The sequence below is a fragment of the Bicyclus anynana genome, chromosome 4 (assembly GCF_947172395.1).
Source record: "Bicyclus anynana chromosome 4, ilBicAnyn1.1, whole genome shotgun sequence".
NCBI lineage: Eukaryota > Metazoa > Arthropoda > Insecta > Lepidoptera > Nymphalidae > Bicyclus > Bicyclus anynana.
The window spans coordinates 3792672-3813870 of NC_069086.1; the positions used below are offsets into that span (position 1 = coordinate 3792672).

A 21199-nucleotide genomic window follows, 5' to 3' on the forward strand; every position below is an offset into this window, starting at 1 on the left:
TTCCCTAAGGCCAACAACTCAAATTAAAACAAAGTAATGGAGGCAATATTGTAATATTCTCCTTTATAATTATATAGTACATACTCGTTTAATATCAGAGAGAAGAATATAATTTATATATTGTAGGAAACAGAGGCGCAGATTTTTCATTTTTTTTAAGAATATCCCTCCTATTTTTTAAATATTTATTTATATTATAAAATATTATTTATTATATATATATTATTTCCTTTTTTATATATTGGACGTCCGTCTGTTGGTGTGATGATGATATTTATGAAAAGAATATTTTATTGAAACAACTTTTACAATAAAACCGTTATTCAAGAAAAACCTAAAAGTTAATTTTGAATCGTCAGTAATAGTAGATTGTTATATAAGGGGCTAAAAAGACCCATTATATACGAGGTATTTTTAGTGCCCGAGACGTAAGGCGAGGGCCGCCTAAATAGAAACCGAGTTTATAATGGGTTTAGCCCCACGTGTTACACTCTGCTTTTCTCTACGATTGCGAGAAAATAAAATAGTTTAGTACAATATTCAATGATTTATTTTAATTGAAAATGAAATGTACAAAGACTACAATTTTGGATATTAAGGGAGATGAAGAACCCTTTATCATAATTTCCGACTACTGTGAAGATGAATAATGAGAACGTGAGGTAAACGTGGGAGATAATAGTTTAAAAAAAACTCCTTTCGTAAGTAAATCCATTCATTGTTGTTTTCTCCACGTATTAAATTTTTCGTAGGTATTCGTAGGTATTCGTAGGTATCGTAGGTAAGTATTTAAGTAAATGCGTCTCGACTTTGATGGTAACAGATTGAAATTTTCATCAATCTCCAAATTAGGATCACCATTCTCACTAGATGAAGACAACAATAACAATTAATGTTGAAAAATATGTAAGTTACGGTCAAAAATTTACAATGAATTTCTGAAAAAAATCAAGTGTGTATTATTCACGGCAATTGTTTTTTAATTTTATTTTTTTTACAAGAGAAAAAGGCAAAGGTATTACACCGTAAAGGATGTCCCATGTCTTCAAATCTCGCTCTATTCGCAACTCAATAAAAACTAAATAAAAAATAAACGCATTCCACAGACAAGAACGCTGCATTTCATTCCAATTTAAAGCCATTTATTTACTTTTCAAAACAATCAGGGCCTTACATATAATGATTCTATTTTCGAATAAAACCTCCTCCGTTTTATAGTAGGCTAGTGTTTGGCTAGTACTCGTAACAGACAAGAATTAAAAAAACAAAATTACTTTAGCCCCTAGAGGCTGAAATGCTTGTTTAGCCCCGCTGTGGAGTGGTAATATGACAGTGTTTTTTTGAAGAGTAGTGAAAACATTCTTTTTTCATTTACTTAAAATTCAATTGAACATAATTGAACTTCACCGTACAACTCATCACGCTAAGGTACGGACCCAACTACTCTTTAGCAATAAAACTACAAAGTAACCTAACTGGATGAAAGATTAAATTCTACAATGTTGGCTGAAGTAGAAAATTGTGTTGCGTTGATCATCCTGCCTTATGTATAACAAATAGGTTTATCTCGAAATATTGTTACCTTTATGTCATAGAATATAAAACTTTAGCTCAATGATCTTATAGCTACGAGTAAGCTTAGGTAGTAGTATCAACTCATTCCATTTGTTTGGATTAAAAACAAACAAGAAAAAATACATTTGATTTGTTGACAATGTTGACTTACCCATATGTAAAAAATGTTTGAACTACTTTTATAGTGAACCGTGACAGCCCAGTGGATATGATCTCTGCCTTTGATTCTGGAGGGCGTTGGTTCGAATCCGCTCCGGAGCAAGCACCTCCAACTTTACAGTTAAATGTATTTTAAGAAATTGAATATCACGTGTCTCTAACGGTGAAGGGAAAACATCAAGAAAAAACCTGAGATTTTTTTATTTCTCTAGGTGTGTGATGTCTGCCAATCCGTATTGGGCCAGTGTGGTGAACTATTACCTTAACCCCTCTCATTTGGAGAGGAGACTCGTTTTCAATATTGAGCCGAATATGTGAATGAATAAATTTCTTCGCCAACATCTGATTGGACTGCGTCGATCATAGATCGTTAGATGGGCCCCAAAGCAATGCGGAATTGTCATTAGTTTCGCAAATACTTGTAGCAACTTTCGGATTATTCGTGTTGCGGCTTGTGTTTTAACACTTCCAAAATGAAAACGAAGGCATAATTAAGGGCATAATTAACAAGAAAACTACAGTAAAATATTTTTTTAAGTCACAGCATGCGCTTGTTGCATACTATGTTAAGATGTGCGTGCACGTCTTTGAGTAATGACATAACATTGTGCGTTCTATAATATGGAGGGGCCTATCTAACGATTTATATCGATGTTAGACTGGCTAACTAGTGAAATAACAAAGTAGTCATTAATAAAGTAATATCCACATTGAAATGTATTTCTTTTCTCAGAAGAAAAAACTTTTTTAATACAAATGTAAGTCAACTCTGGTGCAAGAAGTTTGTTCTCGTAGCTCTGAGCTTCACTTTTAATGTAAAGCTTTTAAGTAGGTACAAAGTTTTACGGTTAGGAGACGAGATTTAAAAAACATAAATGGCTTCAGCTTCAAATTGAGATTTTTCTCTACGAATTGTAAATTTTGAAAGTGTTTCGAGCTGGTAATCTAATCCACTTATGAAAAGAGGAATTTGCAACTGCGTAGGATATATGTCATTTTGAGACTTTAATGACTTTTTCTTGGGTTTAAATGGATCTCAAAAAGGATTATCTAGCCAGCGATTAATCTCTCTTGTTCCACGCTTTTGCTTCTGTTGTCGGACCCCATCAGACGATGCTTCTGCGCTCGCCCAAAACCTTTGGTGACGTCGCTTACTACCCTATGGCACTTACACAATCAGAAAAAAAAATTGATTTCTAAAAAATTCCTATTTTTTCCATAAATCAGAATTTAATAACTCACACTTAAAAATAATTTTAAATCCACACCAGACCAACACACAAATAATTTTAAATCCACACCAGACGCAAAACTTTTTAGAAAATAAAAAATCGTGCATATTAACTTGACACCTGGCTACCAAACAAACACAGTACATACATGATCCGAGCTAGTTTTGCCAAGTTAATCCACACGAGCTGTACCACACTCCACTCCACTACGGAACATATTATGCCTCTCATAAGTGCAGAATTACAATTTTGTAAGCAATGAGCTCTTACGGTTCTGCTAGCTACTAGCAGCTAGAGAGGGGTTAGGCCAATAGTCCACCACGCTGGCCCAATGCGGATTGGCAGACTTCACATACGCAGAGAATTAAGAAAATTCTCTGGTATGTAGGTTTCCACACGATGTTTTTCCGTCACCGTATGAGACACGTGATATTTAATTTCTTAAAATGCACACAACTAAAAAGTTGGAGGTGTATGCCCCGGACCGGATTCGAACCCACACAATCCGGAATCGGAGGCAGAGGTCATATCCACAGGGCTATTACGGACTGACTGACTTATTATATAAACACAAATATTTCATTATAACATCGCGTGTTAAAGTTCGTAGACCTTTTCCTTCGCGTGATGTTCAACAAAATGATTTATAGATACATGTTACCCATCAGTGACATGAGATATTGCGGGCTAGTTCCACACAAACTGCAAACATTTCGCATCTGGGCACGAAAGGATAAAGAATGCGTAAGCGTATTCTAACAAATTGTTGTCAGGTTGTACGCAGACCTCTGTAATCGGCGACGATTTTTCCAGCGACGGGTGACGGTTTATAAATCACTTTCGCTTCTGACTCTATACGCAACTCGATGGTCGTGTCGTAGATCATCATTATCAACCCACTCGGCTCACTGCTGAGCTCGATTCTCCTCTCAGAATGAAACTATGAACCGTTTTTCCGACGGTCTATTACCGGGCCATACGTATTACTTTATTGAAGAAGGGATATGGAGCCGAGGCCCACCATACTTCTCCATTGAGGGTTGGCAGACTTAGGTAGATCAGGTTTAATTTCATTTAATGATCACTATCCACAACTATGCCAGGTTCTGACGGTTTCACGTGCTCTTATAAAACATATTTTTATTACTACTCGCAATATTTTTCTATTTAGTATTAGTATTAGTAGATAAATAAATGCCATAAAAAACAACACTTGTAAAATGTAGCAATTCTCGCAATCAGTTATTCTAACGCAAAAAGTTGTGAGATCCATGTAATACCAAGTCGATTACTTTATTCTGTCCGTATAAGGGATTTTCAGTTTCAAGTTATCACGTAATTAGCTAACCTAAATATTGACCATATCAATATTAAAAATCTTTTAAATTTTAAATAAATAGATTGTTTTTTTTCTCTATACAATAATAACAAATAAAGTTTGTACATAATATAACAAAATGTCGAGTATAAAGTCATCTTTTATAGCAGTTTTATTACCCGAGTAAAATAAATGGTACGTATCAGTATGATATTATTGCATTTACATTTTTTATCTCCGTATGTGGTCAAATGGCGTGTTCTATCGACTAGAAGGATATACTGAACATAAATGACATTATGGATGACACTTGCAAGGGCCAGACCTGCTACATTTTATGAAGACTGAAAGATTGTCTAAAGACAAAAGTCTTTGAGCAGCGCGTATTATCGGTGATAACCTGTGGTTCCGATATTTTTTTTAAATTTTAAAAAGAATATTTGCCATATCTTTTTTTTATTAAATATTAAATATGACCAATATTACCATTCCACTCCAACTAGTCGGGAAAGACTGTATTAGAAGTGGGTACGACAATAGAACAACGGAACCACCACCCCTCGTAGATGAGTCCGACCGATCTTACCTCTGAGCTATTGAGGCTACATAGGCAGTCTTGGGACAGCATAACGGGTCTAAGCTCTGTATCCCCTCTACTCTCTGATAATGATGGTCTCACCAAACATAAAGCGTAAATGACGACGAAATATAGGCCAAGAAAGTCTTACAGAATCTTTTGCCAAATGTTTCGCTTGATAAATGTTTTAACATGACTGAAAAATATTAAAGAAAAGTGAACAATGAAGAGAGCTACGAATGTAGTATTACTTCGCGATTTTTATTTTTCAAATGATAACATTGGCGCCTCTGATATAAATTACCTAGATAAGCCATACTCGCACTCGTAGTCTTAACTACGAGTGCGAGTAAATTATTACTCATTTAGGAGAAATTCGGCTTGCTAGTTATAATACTGAAAAGCATACGATTGTACGACATTTTAAGTTTGATCTTAGTAAAACAATGCGATATTGCTTCAATCAAAGTTTCAAGTGCTTGTCAAGATAATAAAGAAATCCAAATGATATTTTCAGAGAATCGCATGGATATATCGAATAGAAAAAAACTTGAAACTTGATTTGTTCTATTTTCAAGTACTCGTATCTCTCTCTATTTAGGTTCCAACCTCCCAACGAAGCGGAACTCTCTTTAGTTTACGTATTCCTGATAGAACAAGCATATCGCCACAACGGGGTGTGGCGATATGCTTGTTCTATCAGGAAGTGGAAAACCATCATCTATAAAAAGCAAGATTACAGAACACATCCTCCAATGCACTGACCTGTGGCCTTAAAAATAGGACTAAGGTATGTATGTGTTAACATGCACACAGTTCAGTGAGCCCAACGTGGGCTTACGCTAGTTGCTCTTCACAAGATCGTGAGCCCAATTACTTGGGCAATTTTCTTCTATTAACCTTTTTAAGTTCCTGTAATAATTTCACCGGAATCCAAAAATACACATATTAATTCTGATACAAAGACCCAATTACACAAACTCACTTCAACTTAAACTCAACTGAGAATTGAGTTCACCATCAAGATACAATCGAATACAATGTCGCTTTCTGTACCTTTAGGTCTATGTATCTTAGACGCCTCAAAAGCGTCGACAGGGTCGCCCTTCATAAAATAAATTCCCTCACAAAGAGCAGGTGTTTTATCACAGGAAAAGTTTTAAAAAAACAACCGTGAATTCTCTTTTCTTTGTCTGTACTACAAAGAAGTTTTGTTTAAAAACATTTCTTTAATACAAACAAACGAAGCACTAGGTATGAGGGTCTTTTTAGATATTTCTATAACTTTTTGATGAAATAAAATAAAACTTAAGCGAGCACATACATATCTTAATCATCATCATCTCCTTACCCTTATCCCACTTAATAAATAATATAATAATTTAGAATATAATATCTAAGGGAAGTTCATACTCGTTGACTTATTTTACTTTTTAATTTTAATTGAATTTAGATTAATTATAAATAAATATGGGTGGTTTCCAGATTGAATGACAGGAAGTTGTTTAGTTAAGTTAAGGTTAAAGTTAATACTTTCCTTAGTAAAATGGCGTAAGAGGATAAGGTTGTATAAACTTTATAAGGACTTTCTTTCTTTTAGACATTAAGCACCATACCAACTCAAACAAGAACTCTAGAGCATTGAGAGCACCGAGTCTCATTGAGTGTGTATTTTAATGTTTAAAAAGTTCCTTTGTATTTTACTTCTTCTCTATCTCCATTGCTCAATAAACTTCTCAGTGCTCGAATACTTTTGTATTGTGAAGAGCTTTTACTTAATTATTAAATAAAATATATACGGGTAGGTACATGTACGCCTCTTTGCTTTAATAACGTGATATTTCGAAAAACACAAAAAAAAATCGGTCTACAACTACATAGTGTGTTTTTCAAGTATTTTTTTACACTATGTGTAGATGGATTTTTCTTTGTGTTATAGGCAATGATTATTTTATATTATAGATATGTTACGTGCCTACAAAATCACCGCAAAAAGTGATCTGAATTTAGCGATCCCACTGAGTGCACTGCACACATGTACAATTTTGTGTTTACTTACATTATATATTTTTGTATATATAGTTTTTACACTTCCTAAACACACAACTCGACATTGTAGACAATATTTCTGTATTATGTGTTTAAATAACTTTCGCTGTTTACTGTGCGACACTATGAAATTAAAAGAATTATGCACATTTGTTCGCCTTAGTGTAGATGCGCTAGTGCTATATCTCTAGTATCAAATATCATTGCTTATATAAAGGTATACAAGATAGCGCTTAGTTACTTTCACACCTGGCGACGTTTCGGAAGTGCTTGTAAACTAAGCCTAATTGAATATTGATAAAAATAAATGAATATTCATTATTGATGGTGCAGCTTATCCACTCTTTACTTAAAATAAATTAAAAATTATAATTAAATAAATTAAAATAGATTAAAGAAGATAGATGTATTATTATAAAAGATAGATACCCATCATATTGAAGGTGGCGGGGAAAACGGAAGCTGGAAGGGTAGATAAATATATAAAACCTTCATGGTGCGTTCATATCAACAAATTATGAACTACTCTCGACTCAGAGACGATAATATTAACCCCAAACAAGTTCGTAACTTTTCCGTTACGGACTTGGGGCCCAATTTTATCTAAAAAGTTCTATCGCACCGAATTAACCAAGTTATTGACCCTGTTCCGTATTATGAAACTTTGGCGGTATGTGTGTGTTTATTATACCGAAGTAATCACCTTTATCTTGGTTAACTACCAGTTTTAAGTGCTTTAACACTAAATTTCTGTTATTTTTAGGTTCCCGTACCTCAAAAATTAGAAAACGGAACGTGCAGTCATGCATGGATGAAGATGCTTGGAGGCCATTTGATCAGCTTCCACCTTCACACAGGAAGTAAAACTATAAGAAATTGCAATGTTGTCATCAACTGTAAATTATAATACTGTATGATTTTTTTGAAAAAGAGGAACTGGCCAGTTTCTTCTCAGCAGAACCTGCCTTCCGAACCGGTGGTAGAATCTTTCCAAATAATCAACTGATGTATCAAAAGGGCTTGTAAACTGAGCCTACTTAAAATAAATTAATTTTGAATTTTGGAATTTTGATAAAACCTGCCTTCAAAAGCCGCCTCATCCCGAAGTACCGATATATTTCGTTAGGTACTATAATAACATACCAATGTTAGGAGCAGTCAGTGTTAGACCTGACAAGCCTTCATAGAATGAGGTATGTCTAGCAATCACATGCTCTTCGTATAGAAAATATAAAACGGAGTATCTAGACCAATGAAAGACAACATTAAAGCAAAGACTTGTGCCCCAGTTCTCGTATTTAACATAATCCCCAAAACGGTCGCTGACTTTCATATTTTTAATAAAACGAGAGTCCTTCTTGTGCACGTCCGTTCCTCACTTAAATCTCGAAATTTCATTCCAAAGTGTTTGCAGAACCTTAGAGTACTTAAATTTGTGACGAGGTTACCTAATGGCACGCAATTTTATACAAATTGCGTGACTCAACATTCCATTATTTGACAAAGATGTCTACGTTTATTATAATACTAGCTGACGTCGCGCGGTTTCACCCGCGTGGTTCCCGTTCCCGTGGGAATATGGGAATAATATATAGCCTATAGCCTTCCTCAATAAATGGGCTATCTAACACTGAAAGAATTTTTCAAATTGGACCTGTAGTTCCTGAGATTATCGCGTTCAATCAAACAAACAAACAAACAAACAAACTCTTCAGCTTTATTATATTAGTATAGATTATTCTATGGTATAAATTCGTGTCATAGAGTTTGATATCCAGATATAATATAGCCTACGCTCATATATTATACTATAACTTCAATTATAAATTTGTAAAATTTTGCTAGCAAAGAGCTTTATTATTCTGTATTAACATTAGCATGTAAGTAGTGAAATTAAGAACTACTAGTATACGAATAAGCCCCCATTCGCACGAGAATTTATTCTGTCGTGTGAACATATTCTTGGGATTGCATTTGTTGTATTTGAACGCTTATTTAACGTTCGTTATATAAACTCTCGTGCGAATGAAGGCTGATTGTTCTGTATTCACATTAGTGTGTAGTGAAATAAGCTACCAGCTTTCAACTTCAACTTCTCCAGGATGGTTTTACTAATATTCTGCAACAGTTTTCTCTATAAAGATATTGTTAATCATATCATTTTGTTAATCACCAAAATCTACTATCGACATCTAACTACAACGTCAGTGAGCACTAAGCCTTTAGAAAGTCAAGAGTTTTTACGAGGTATCATAATGCCACGTGAACTGCGACAAATTTCATGACTCCACATTTTACACGGTCAAACTTTGTGCTAAAGTTGGCTCGTAACAGAAATTTATGGCTATTTAAAATTCAAGGTTCAGCCGAGACGTTCACGTAATGAAGTAAAGGGATTCCTTACATTTTATTCTCCTCAATTTATTTAATGATTAAAAAAAATTATTTTTTAAACGACCATAGGCTTATCATGCGACCAACGACATATCTCATGAAGAGAAATAGACCGCAGACGACAAAGTTGTCCCCGTCCCATTTCTTTCGTCCTAACTCAGTGAACGATTTAGCGATATTTCCGGCTGCGCCGACGTACGATGCGCGGACGCCTTTTTTTTTCGTAGGGGGGAAAATCCTCATGGACACCCATGTTGGGTAGTGCCGGACTCTTACCGGCTAAAAACCCCTCCTACCTTCTAGACGTTTGGTGTTCCTGCCATAAAGCCTACCACCAACGTCGCGAGTCTTATTTTACTTCCCATTCTCTCTTTCATCCTTCTCCTTGATCTTCATTATATTGTCCAGATAATTCCTAACTATATTCCATTTCCCACAGCATTCCGGCATTATATTTATTACATTATCTGCTGTCATCTCTTGTCCTAAGTCCTTCGTTACTTCCTCTCTTTCAGCGCGGACGCTTGCCATAACATGATACTTACTATAGCTTGGCAACTTCATTCGTAACACTCCCGATGTGGCGCGCGGGCCGGGGGGCGTGTAGCGAAACCCCACGGCTAATGCACGTCACTTCCTCGCACACGCGATTTCACTCGCGCGCAGTCTTTCCCCCTGTCGCCCGCATATCATGGGAGTGTTATCAACGAACTTGAACCAGACTATATACACTGTCGAGTCAAAAAAACATCGTTTATAGAACATACAAACTTTAATTATGCTAACTCTCACACAGTGTAAGAACGAAATTTCATGACAAAATAGTATAAAAGAGTGACCCTTTTTTTTGGCTGGTGGGAGGTTTCGGCTGTGGCTAGTTACCACCCTACCCCGACTAAGACGTACTGCCAAGCGATTTAGCGTTCCGTTACGATGCCGTGTAGAAACCGAAAGAGGAGTGGATTTTCATCCTCCTCCTAACAAGTTAGCCTGCTTCCATCTTAGATTGCATCATCACTTACCATCAGGTGTGATTGTAGTCAAAGGCTAACTTGTAGAAATAAAAAAAGACCTTTTAACATGAAAATATTTAACAAACAAAGGAAAATTACTTAATTACTTACACCTGAATACAGCACGTGAATTGTATCAGAAACAATAGAAAATTAATTTATAAACACAGAAACCGGTACCCGTGGCCGTTACACAAATTATTAGAATTGTTGGGGAATTAGTTCCACGGATAGTTAAAAGATTTATGGACCCAAAGCAATAGGAGGATTTAGTGGGGCTCGTACCTATACAAATATAATTTGTCAACACAATTACAAAGTATTAATTGTACCATTTGTTTATACTTGCCCATATATACTTACATAATAAATTACAGGGATTTAAGCAATTTCGTCATTGGATAGAAGCAGGCGTTACCTTGCGGAAGTTCATCATGATTATATAGTGATTTATTTATTTTGCTATCATCCGCGAAAAGTCGACGAACCCATGCGACAACGTCACCCAGGTCCGACAAAACACTCTCAAGAGAGTGAGAGTTAGAGAGTGTTTTGTCGGACCTGGGTGACGTTGTCGCATGGGTTCGTCGACTTTTCGCGGATGATAGCAAAATAAATAAATCATTATATAACTTCATCATTAATAGCCGATGGACGTCCACTGCTGTAGACAGGACTTACATGGACGTCCAAACAAAACAGTCCCAAGCTGCAAGCATCCAGTGGCTCCCTGCAACACGCTTGATGTCTTTGATTCACCTAGTGGGTGGTCGAACAGCACTGCACTTTCTGGTGCGGGGTCGCCATTCCAGCACCTTGGGACCCCAACTTCCATCGGCTATGTGGCCTGCCCATTGCCACTTCAGTTTCGCGACTAACTGAGCTATGTCAGTGACTTTAGTTCTTCAGCGGATCTCCTCATTTCTGATTCGATCACGCAAAGAAACTCCAAGCATATTTATAAAATCATCTGTTTTTTTAATCATGTCTGTCTTCTTTATATTTCAACTTAATTCGACCTTACTAATAAATAAATAAAATACACTCGGTTATAATGCAACTTTTTTTTTATGAAAACTAATTGGAAATCAGTGCTTCCTGCGTAATTTTAAAGAATTTGTTATCAGCAAATAAAGGAATTGAATTAAATTGATTTAAATCATGAGATTTTTAATAGCTCCACGATAAAGGTGTCTCTGGGTGGTTTGCGTATGGTACATTTATTAATAAGGTAAGAAGATTTACACCATCAACATAGTTGCGTGAAAGCAACAAAAACGAAAAGATTAAACTAGAAACGACTCGACTCACGTTAAAGGTCCGTTTATATCTACAGACACAGTCCGTCACAGACAAGTAGCGTGGTAGACACCCACAGACACCCTCTATTCACACTGCCCAACTGGTAGCCAGACATACATAAAGTCCTTTTCAAGAAGTCCCCCAGACGCGGCGCTAATATCTTAATGGCGCTCATTGGTAATGGCGGTCTTATTGTCATTTCTGTAAGGCGCTGTCAGACAAAATATTCTTTCCGCGAATACTGGCCGGGCGCGGCCCGTGTCTGTCAACGTCTGCGCGGCCGCGTTACTATAGATTTAAATACGTTAGTAGACACTGTATAGAAGAATATTATTTTGTCTACCACGGCGCGTGTCTGGCACGCTAAATGTCTGTAGATATAACCAGACCTTAATTCGTCGGAATACGTGACTCATGTAAGATGAGAAGTCTATTTCATTATTAAAGCCAATACGTGAGACTTTTTCTAATTAAATCTAAATCCTAAATTCGGTGTAAAAAGTTGGTAATAAAAAGGAGTATATTTTGTAAAATGAAGCGACCAAGCGGTGTCGATTAAATTCCCTCGCTAAGGTAGTCAAGGGGGATTTTCTATAACCAATCGTAATAAATCCAGACCTTCAGTAACTCACGTAAGTATTATTCAATTTGTCCTCCCCATCGGTACTCGGAGGGTCGAATTTATATAAAATTAAATCAAGTTTATTGGAGAGGAAAATTGAAGTGTTATTTTTCTTGTAATCTATTTCCAGATCTTAAAATTGTGACGAAAGTTATACATTACTGTGAAATTTGTCATAGCGGCAACGTTGAAGTGCGGTTGGACGTGTATTTAAAGAATAACCACCCTGTACTGTGCGTCACATGGATAGCAAAGTAGATGTGACCTCTGCCTCCGATTCCGGAGGGTGTGGGTTCGAATCCAGTCCAGGGCATGCACCTCCAACTTTTTTGTTGTGTGCATTTTAAGAAATTAAATATCACATGTCTCAAACGGTAAAGGAAAAACTTCGTGAGGAAACCTGCATACCAGAGAATTTTCCTAATTCTCTGTGTGTGTTAAGTCTGCCAATCCGCATTGGGCCAGCGTGGTGGACTATTGGCCTAAACCCTCTCATTCTGAGAGGAGACTCGAGCTCAGCAGTAAGCCAAATATGGGTTAATAATCAGCTTACAGCTACATAACTAGCAGACCTGCGGATTCGTTAGGGTAAAATTCTAAAACTGAAAAACTTAAGTATTGTAAAGAAAAGTATGGTGTTTTTTTCTAAAAAAGATTACCTAAATCAAATTGGACACTCATTAATGAGTTACAACTGAATGGACATTGTGACTTTATCCCATCTTCTAAGAAAATAGTCCTGATTTTCCGGGTAAGACGTATCCTATACTTCTTAGTAGCATAACCTCAAATCATGCCAAGTCTCATATGAATTTTTTCAGTAGTTTCGGCGTGACTCGCGACCGACAAAAAGACAATAATTAAAAAAAGAATTTTTATATTCAGTTTCGAAACTCCAATAATTTCAAAATATCTTCACGGGATAAACTCATGGTTCTATGTAAATTAATATATGAATGATAACACATTTACTTTGAAAATAACTTTTATTCTACATACAGTCAAATATATCTAAAGTATTGAGATAGGTACTAATTGAAAGTCTTCCATCAAATATCTAAACATTAATACACATTGTATACCTACTATAAATATTAATTAATATAAAGGTCTCCACTTATTTACTTAATACATTAACAATAATTAAATGCCTGTACAATCAAAACTTAACCACAACTCATTAAATATCAATTATATGTGAAAAGATGAAATGGGTTAACCGCATTTTGTTTAATTTAACTTGATGAATAACATACACAAAATATCTAACTTTCTGCATATGATTAGTTTAACTTTCAACTTTTTTTATTCTATACAAGACCTTGACTACAATCTCATCTAATGGTAAGTGATGATGCAATCTAAGATCTTTTGGTTTCTATACAACATAGTACTGGGACGCTAAGTCGCTTGGCGTTACGTCTTTAGGGTGGTAAGCCAAGGCCGAAGCCTCCCGCCAGCCAGACCTGGACCAATTAAGAAAATCTCAATCGACCTAGCCGGAGATCAAATCCAGGACATTCATCCTAAATCCACCGGGCACACCACTGCGCCACGAGGCCGTAAAAAGACAAATAAGTCAGTTTTTGCACTTCTCTATGATACCTAAATAAGACAAACCCTCGATCCTCCGTAACTTTCAAAGATACTGCAATCTTCTTATCACGGAAATATTAATATACTTTTCAACTAAGGCTCTATTCTGAACTTAATTAAAAGACACAGTTAAGGAAAAGTAACTGCCGAAACAAACATTTTTGTACATTTTATTTTGACTTAGTTAACTCATTGTGCAGCATTTTTTAATAGTAAATTATAAACAATAATAAAATAAACAAAATATGTTCTGTTTTGTTTTAAAGCATATATCTCTGTTTCAAAATAATTTGGCACTAACATTTTTGGTACTTTAAAATGTAAATGATACTTATATCCATAATATAACTAGTTAAATCACCTCACTTAAATAAATAAAACAATGTATAAACCATTATATCATACAAAGATTGTGATGAAAAAAATCTGAGTTGACATACATTTAAATCGGCTCAGGCGGCAAGAGGTTTTACGAGGGACATTTTAACCCCAAAATTAAATTCTGCGTTTATAATGGAGCAAGGTAGGATTACAGTAGAACAAGTCTTCTGCTCCATAATTTTATTGCATTGTCAGCGAAATTTTATCACAATCAAATTCTAGGCATTTGATTGTGATAAAATGAGACGTAGAATGAATTACGACTTTTGAACTGGAACCAGTCTGACTAAGGTGTTTTAAGTAATAAATTTGATTGACCAATCAGATAACCGATTATTATAGGTGTCAGATAGCCGATTATTATAGGTTTCAAAACATCATTATTATTATACATAGTTAAACTATGATATAATGTTATGTTGTAATGAAATCGATGTTACAAACTGTCAATAATAAATTATAACACACTAATTTCACTGCAAAAAATTATGATGTTTACATTATTTAGTTAGTTAGTTGGTTTATAATCTAACTCACGAGATAATAAAAAATAAGATTACAATATACCAAAAAATAAAACGTTAAATTGTAAGCAATAGGTTCAGTTCACAATCTATCGATAGTTTATAATTTCGCAAGTTAAATTATAAACTAACGTTATTAACAATTTAACGGTAACATATATACTCCGTGCCTCAGAGAACACGTAAAAATAAAAAAAAATGACGGAATTATCGCTGAACATACATAAAACAAAAAAAAGCATACATACAGCCGAACGTAGAACCTCCTCCTTTTTGGAAGCCGGTTAACAGGTAGTAACTAAAAAGATCGCTTAATATTTATCACAGACTAACTTAATGTCGAACAAAAGACATGATCACTAATTCTGCTATACATGTACAATTGTACATTGTACCTACCTAAAATGTATTTTTACCGAATGAGTGACACATATCTAAATAGACCATAATACTGCTGCGGAAGATTACATCTCCTTCATAATACTTGTGTGACTATAGTCTAATAAAACTTTAAGTTTAATAATTCGTCAGTTGTTTTTATTGCACATCTAACAATTAATATTTGGTACACATAGAGCCTTGACTTTATTCAGAGGCGTCTCTAGCTAACGTAGCGCCCGGGTGCAATCATCACCTAGCGCTCTCTAGTACCTAAGCGTGCTGAGCACTGTTAAAATGGAATATGTACAATACAAAAAGCACTTCAAGTTACCACAGCTATCTGTGTAACTAACTAATTCCTTTGTAGTTGCCTATTGTCAAAAGTAAATTTCAAAAATTTGTCTGGAAACAACTAGGTGGGTACACTAGGTCTCGTAGGTAGTAAATTTTTGGAACTGTAATGGTTTTAGTTTGGGAAGATAGATTGGGAAGTTAAGTAACACTCACTGTAATTAACTGAACATAACTTTAAAAAAAAGTTTAATTCGGAAACAATATAGTGGCACACGGGCGCCCCAGAGATCGCGGCGCCCGGGTGCGACGCATCCCTTGCACTATAGCTAAAGACGCCTCTGCTTTATTTATATTACATCCATTAATTGATTACAATAATTACAAATAGTTATTACTACGACTCGATAGATTAAAAAACATCAATGTACAAATATCTTACAAAGGAGTATAAAACCAAGGGCGTAGCTACTGCCATATCAATGTTACGGGCATCGATATAAATCTTTAGCCCCTACATATTAAAGAACGAACAATGTTATGTCATCACTCAAAGACGTGCACGCACATCTTATTAAAGTACGCAACGAGCGCATTCTGTGAGTGGACGTGGACTTAAAAAAATATTTGACTGTTTTTTCTTGTTTAATCACTTAAATACGTCTTCGTGTTCATTTTGAAATGTAAAAACACAAGCCGCAAAACGAATAAAGAGAAAGGTGCTACTGTCCATGGGTAAGTATTTGCGAAACAAATGACAATTCCGCGACGCTTCGGGGCCCATCTAACGATCTAAGATCGATGGTTACAGGGCCCCTGGACTTTAGAGGCCCCGTGTGAAAGCAAAAAATATAAATTAGTGAAATAAACATCGTAGGTTAAGTCATTATCATATTTATTTTGACAATCATTCCCTTCATTTGTATTGCAAGTAATTCCCTGCCAATTTCAATAAATTCCAAGTAAAAGAACCTGTAGTATATGTGTACATACAAATATACTACAGGGCCGTCCAATGCCACTGGTATACGACTCAGGATTCACAAAGAAATACTCAATTGAGTAAAAGTTGAAGATAAAATAATGTCACGATAAATTATTACGAGTTACAAGACATAATTATATTTAGGTACGTAGCTGTACAAAAACACTTTTCGAAAATGTATTGACAATTACCAACATTTAGCAACAATGCAAATCGCTAAAAACCCATATCACCACTTGAATATTATTTAGAAATGTACTTTGAAGAAATTACATTATTGCAAAAAAAACTATGGAACATTGTTTACTCACAGTTTCTTCATAAAATAAAGTTGCACTAAAACACGCGTGGTCCAAAACAGAGCCTATTATTTAGTTCTGAACGGAATAACTTGTTCTATAGCTTGGCAAATTCGTTCGTAACACTCCCGATGGACTGCGCGCTCGACTTCATACCCGCGCAGTCCTTCCCTCTGCCCCGCGCGCACGACTTCACACCCACGCAGTATTTTCCCCCCGTCGCCCGCATAGGTATCATGGGAGTGTCATCAACGAACTTGCCAAATTATATTAGTCGTTTTCAGTAGCAGTTTCAATACTACAAAGAGGATAGAACCTAATAGCTATTTCAATAATAGACGATAGTTTCAATACTACCTTCTAGAAAGAGGGTAGTATTGAATCTAATAGCGCAGTTTAAAATCTGGCTCCATAAGCACTGTCTCTGTGGTTTCTTGCGCTGGTGTCGTGGTGGTAGGCATCGCCGACGGTCTCAACGATATCGCGAGTGGTAAGGCGGACCGCGCACAGAGCTGGGATGCGCCACGAGTTGACCCAACCGATCTGTAGCGAGTACAACGCCCTTTTCTGGAACAAAATAAATGCATTTAACGACGGCCCATAACTGGGACAGAGGACCATTTAATTATAATTAACATGATATTAAAACACAAACGCAAACGGTAGACACACCACCTAATTATCTAAAACTAATTTGAATAGTTTTCTCAAAATCTCTAGGGTGACCAAGATACATTTTTATTTCGGATTTTACAAATTTTTCTATCTTGAATCAGTTTTTTCAATGCTGTAGCTGCTGTAATTAAAGTTTTAAAGATCTAATTTTTATTATACATTACGGAATAAATTACCAACGTACTACCACTATTTTTAAAAATAATGTTTTATTTGTTTTGTAGAAGAAGCTATGATTGCAATAATTATTTTTCTTTCATTAAGATGATTTGTGCATGCCCCGGACCGGATTCGACCCCACACCCTCACACCCTCACCCTCCGGAATCTGAGGCAGAGGTCATATCCACTGAGCTATCACGGCTCCCACGGTATAACTGCTTCGTCGGTCTGGTGGTTAATGTGCCTTCGAAATACGAATCTATGAATGATCGTTTGTGGAACTCTGAATAGGTACAGAAAACTCCAGAAGGAATGATCGCGATTAGGATTTTGGTTGGTTTGGTGGCTACAGAGTGACTAATCTCTTGTTCGTGACAAGTGATTAGTCACTTTGTGTATGCCGTGTTGTGTGCTATACAGGTGCAATTTTTGAACACAATGCGTGCTTTATAATGACGACTGAACGTGTTTTTTGTATTCTGAGATATGAACATATGAACAATTTTGATCTATGACGCATAGACCCTTTCTTTCTCTCCAAGACACAGTACAAAAATATAAGCTCGGAGTTGGGAAATTAATATCACCACAAACCATACCACCCCTCGTAAAGCACCGAAATTGGTCCCGGGCACTTTCAGTAATACATTCTAGTAGTGATCGTTACTAATATTAACTTTTTTTTTTTATTCCTTACAAGTTAGCCCTTGACTGCAATCTCACCAAGATGGTAAGTGATGATGCAGTCTAAGATGGAAGCGGGCTAAATTGTTAGGAGGAGGATGAAAATCCACACTCCTTTCGGTATCTACACGACATCGTACCGGGACGCTAAATCGCTTGGCGGTATGTCTTTGTCGGTAGGGTGGTAACTAGCCACGGCCGAAGCCTCCCACCAGCCAGATCTGGACCAATTAAGAAAACCTCAATCGGTCCAGCCGGCGATTGAACCCAGGACCTCAGTCTTGTAAATCCACCGCGCATACCACTGCGCCACTGAGGCCGCCAAAAGCGCCACTCCTCTCCTAAGGACGGCCTGGCCCTGCTTGTGAGATGTTTAAATAGGCTGATCATGGTATCATGATCATGTTTGACGGCCTCCGTGGCGCAGTGGTATGCGCGGTGGATCTTCAAGACGGAGGTTACTGGGTTCGATCCCCGGCTGGGCAGATTGAGATTTTCTTAATTTGTCCAGGTCTGGCTGGTGGAAGGCTTCGGCCGTGGCTAGTTACCACCCTATCGGCAAAGACGTACCGCCAAGCGATTTAGCGTTCCGGTACGATGCCGTGTAGAAATGTGTGGGTGTGGATTTACATCCTCCTCCTAACAAGTTAGCCCGCTTCCATCTTAGACTGCATCATCACTTACCATCAGGTGAGATTGTAGTCAAGGGCTAACTTGTAAAGAAAAAAGAAAAAAATGGTGAACTAACACCAATTACTCTTTCTACTAAATATTTATATTATTATATTATATTATTACAGCCCACGCCCCGCAGTTTTACCCGCGTAGTTCATTTTGATGAGAATACGTGGATAAAAAAGCCTATGACACTCACAAATGAGCTAACTCGGCAAGAGGTTACCCCGTACTTTACCTCTGTATAATATTAGTATTGAATAGATAAAACTTGGCTTTCAATCGCTAAAAAGCTGCCTTAGTGTGAGTACAGCTTTATAACGGAATCTCGCTTACATAACGACGACCCGTTCTGTTCGTGATACGACAAAGTCCACGACACTTAGAACTTATAGTTACCGAGGAGTTTTGAATACATTATAACTTGCTCTGAACCTAAACACGATATAAGATTAACTTTGAGAGCTCCAATCTATAAGGGCGTAAGTGCAATACATTTTGCACTGTTGATACGCCATTATTGAATGGAGAGAGTTTGGTATTGATAGCCATAAATTGGCGCCTGTTCGGCTGTACACAAATCACTAAACTATAAATTTGACTGTTCAGTATTAGGGAACTTCGATTCCTAATGTGGACATAGAGACGTAGAGACAAATGCCGGTATTTGTTATTCATCGCGATCAGTCCATTATAGAGACTTCCTCCTAATGTCAGCCACTGACGACCAAGCAAGTAAGTGAGTTTGTCGCGATCGGCATGATGTCATGCATACGACCAACGTACGATCTGTTTTATCTGCAGGCATGTGAGCTTACTTGATAATTGTGTAGCTGTGGCTGACATTAGATAGACGAATAGGGTTTTAGAATTCGGATTTGGATAGAAGGAGAGATTAGGATAAGATCTGGAACTTAGACCTGCCATGCTGCTTCAATGCTCGTTGGCGAATTTAGTGTGATAATGTTTTATTGACTCTATGCCGATCAATATTTGTAACTGAATGATAACAATAATAAAAATAACGCTGGCCCAATAATTCATGTATCTGCAAATAAATAAATTGATTGATTGATTGATTGAAAGGAAATTTTCAGGTATGCAGGTTTCCCCAAGATGTTTTGCCTTCACCGTTTGAGAGACATGATATTTAACTTCACATAACTCAAAAATTGGAGGTGCATGCCCCGGATTGATTCGAACCTACGCTCTCGCTTTACTACGTATAACCCCTCTGATTCTGATAGGAGACTCGAGCTCAACAGTGAGCCGAATATACGTTGTTAATGATAATAACTATTTTGGTCTAAAATGAAGATTTTATCTATTCTTTATTCAACATTTACATTCACTTTATAATATATACCCCCGCAAACTTTCAATAACTAATGCATCCGTTGTTTCATCCATCCGTCCATCAGCTTCGAGTATTGCATCCTTCCGTCACACTCTGTTCGAAGTATCCGCTCGACGGATGTTTCTCTATACCGGAGCATCCTCAAGAGATGTGACTTGATAATATTAGATTGAATAGTTTGCTAACTTTGAATATAGCAACATAAATTTTCAGTGACGGCTTTATTCACATAATAGGTAAACCCTTTTACAGTAAAAATACCCGAATTAACTAATAACCTATACTACTCAATGTGTAATGTTTACCAACAAATAATTTAAAAGAGAAAACGCATGTCTTTACATTACTTATTTATTTTAAGTAATTGTTATGTATATTGTTTGCTTATAAAATGTTTTTCAAAATATATTAACTGTATCTAATTGTTCTAAGACTAATAATTGAATTTATTTTCATTAATTTGAGAACAAGTTAATTATATTTATTATTAGGTGTGAAATGACTAGTGATTTATAGCCTCATTTTTAATTTGTACACAATAAACAGTAGGTACAGCTGTAGTAAATACCAGTACTATTTCATGTAGCCGTTTCGTACCAACATTTTGTACATTTCCATTATAAGTATATTTATTATCGCATCACAGAGAGCCGCTGGTTCAGTGATTAACTAGTTATGTGGCTTTAGATCAGGAGGTCTTGAATTCGAGTCCTGTGTTGAGCTTCGAAAGTACAGAGCTTTTCTCTCTTCTAAATTGTCAGCGTAAATTCTCTGCCCGGAGATCAATAATGTACAAACTAGGTAAATTTATAAATAGCAGAACCTCACAGTTTCTCCCGGGGGAATACAATATAGCCTCTGTTACTCACTGATAATGTAGTTCTATTGGTAAAAGAATTTTGCAAATTGGTCCATTAGTTTTTGAGTTAATTCGTTACAGACAAAAATA

The 21199-nt window shown here is 36.3% G+C and overlaps 2 protein-coding genes across 2 annotated transcripts in view; one reads left to right on the forward strand and one right to left on the reverse strand.

The window, feature by feature from the left end:
* LOC112058557 (60S ribosomal protein L10a) overlaps positions 1-21199 on the forward strand; it is a 363530-nt gene that overhangs the window by 70940 nt on the left and 271391 nt on the right. The gene's annotated exons all lie outside the window — the stretch shown is intronic.
* LOC112058481 (5-hydroxytryptamine receptor 2B) overlaps positions 16883-21199 on the reverse strand; it is a 113204-nt gene continuing 108887 nt past the window's right edge. Inside the window, exon 10 of the mRNA XM_024099348.2 lies at positions 16883-17265. Coding sequence (XP_023955116.2) covers positions 17082-17265 — 184 coding nt within the window. The 3' untranslated portion in view covers positions 16883-17081. The remainder of the gene's footprint in view (positions 17266-21199) is intronic.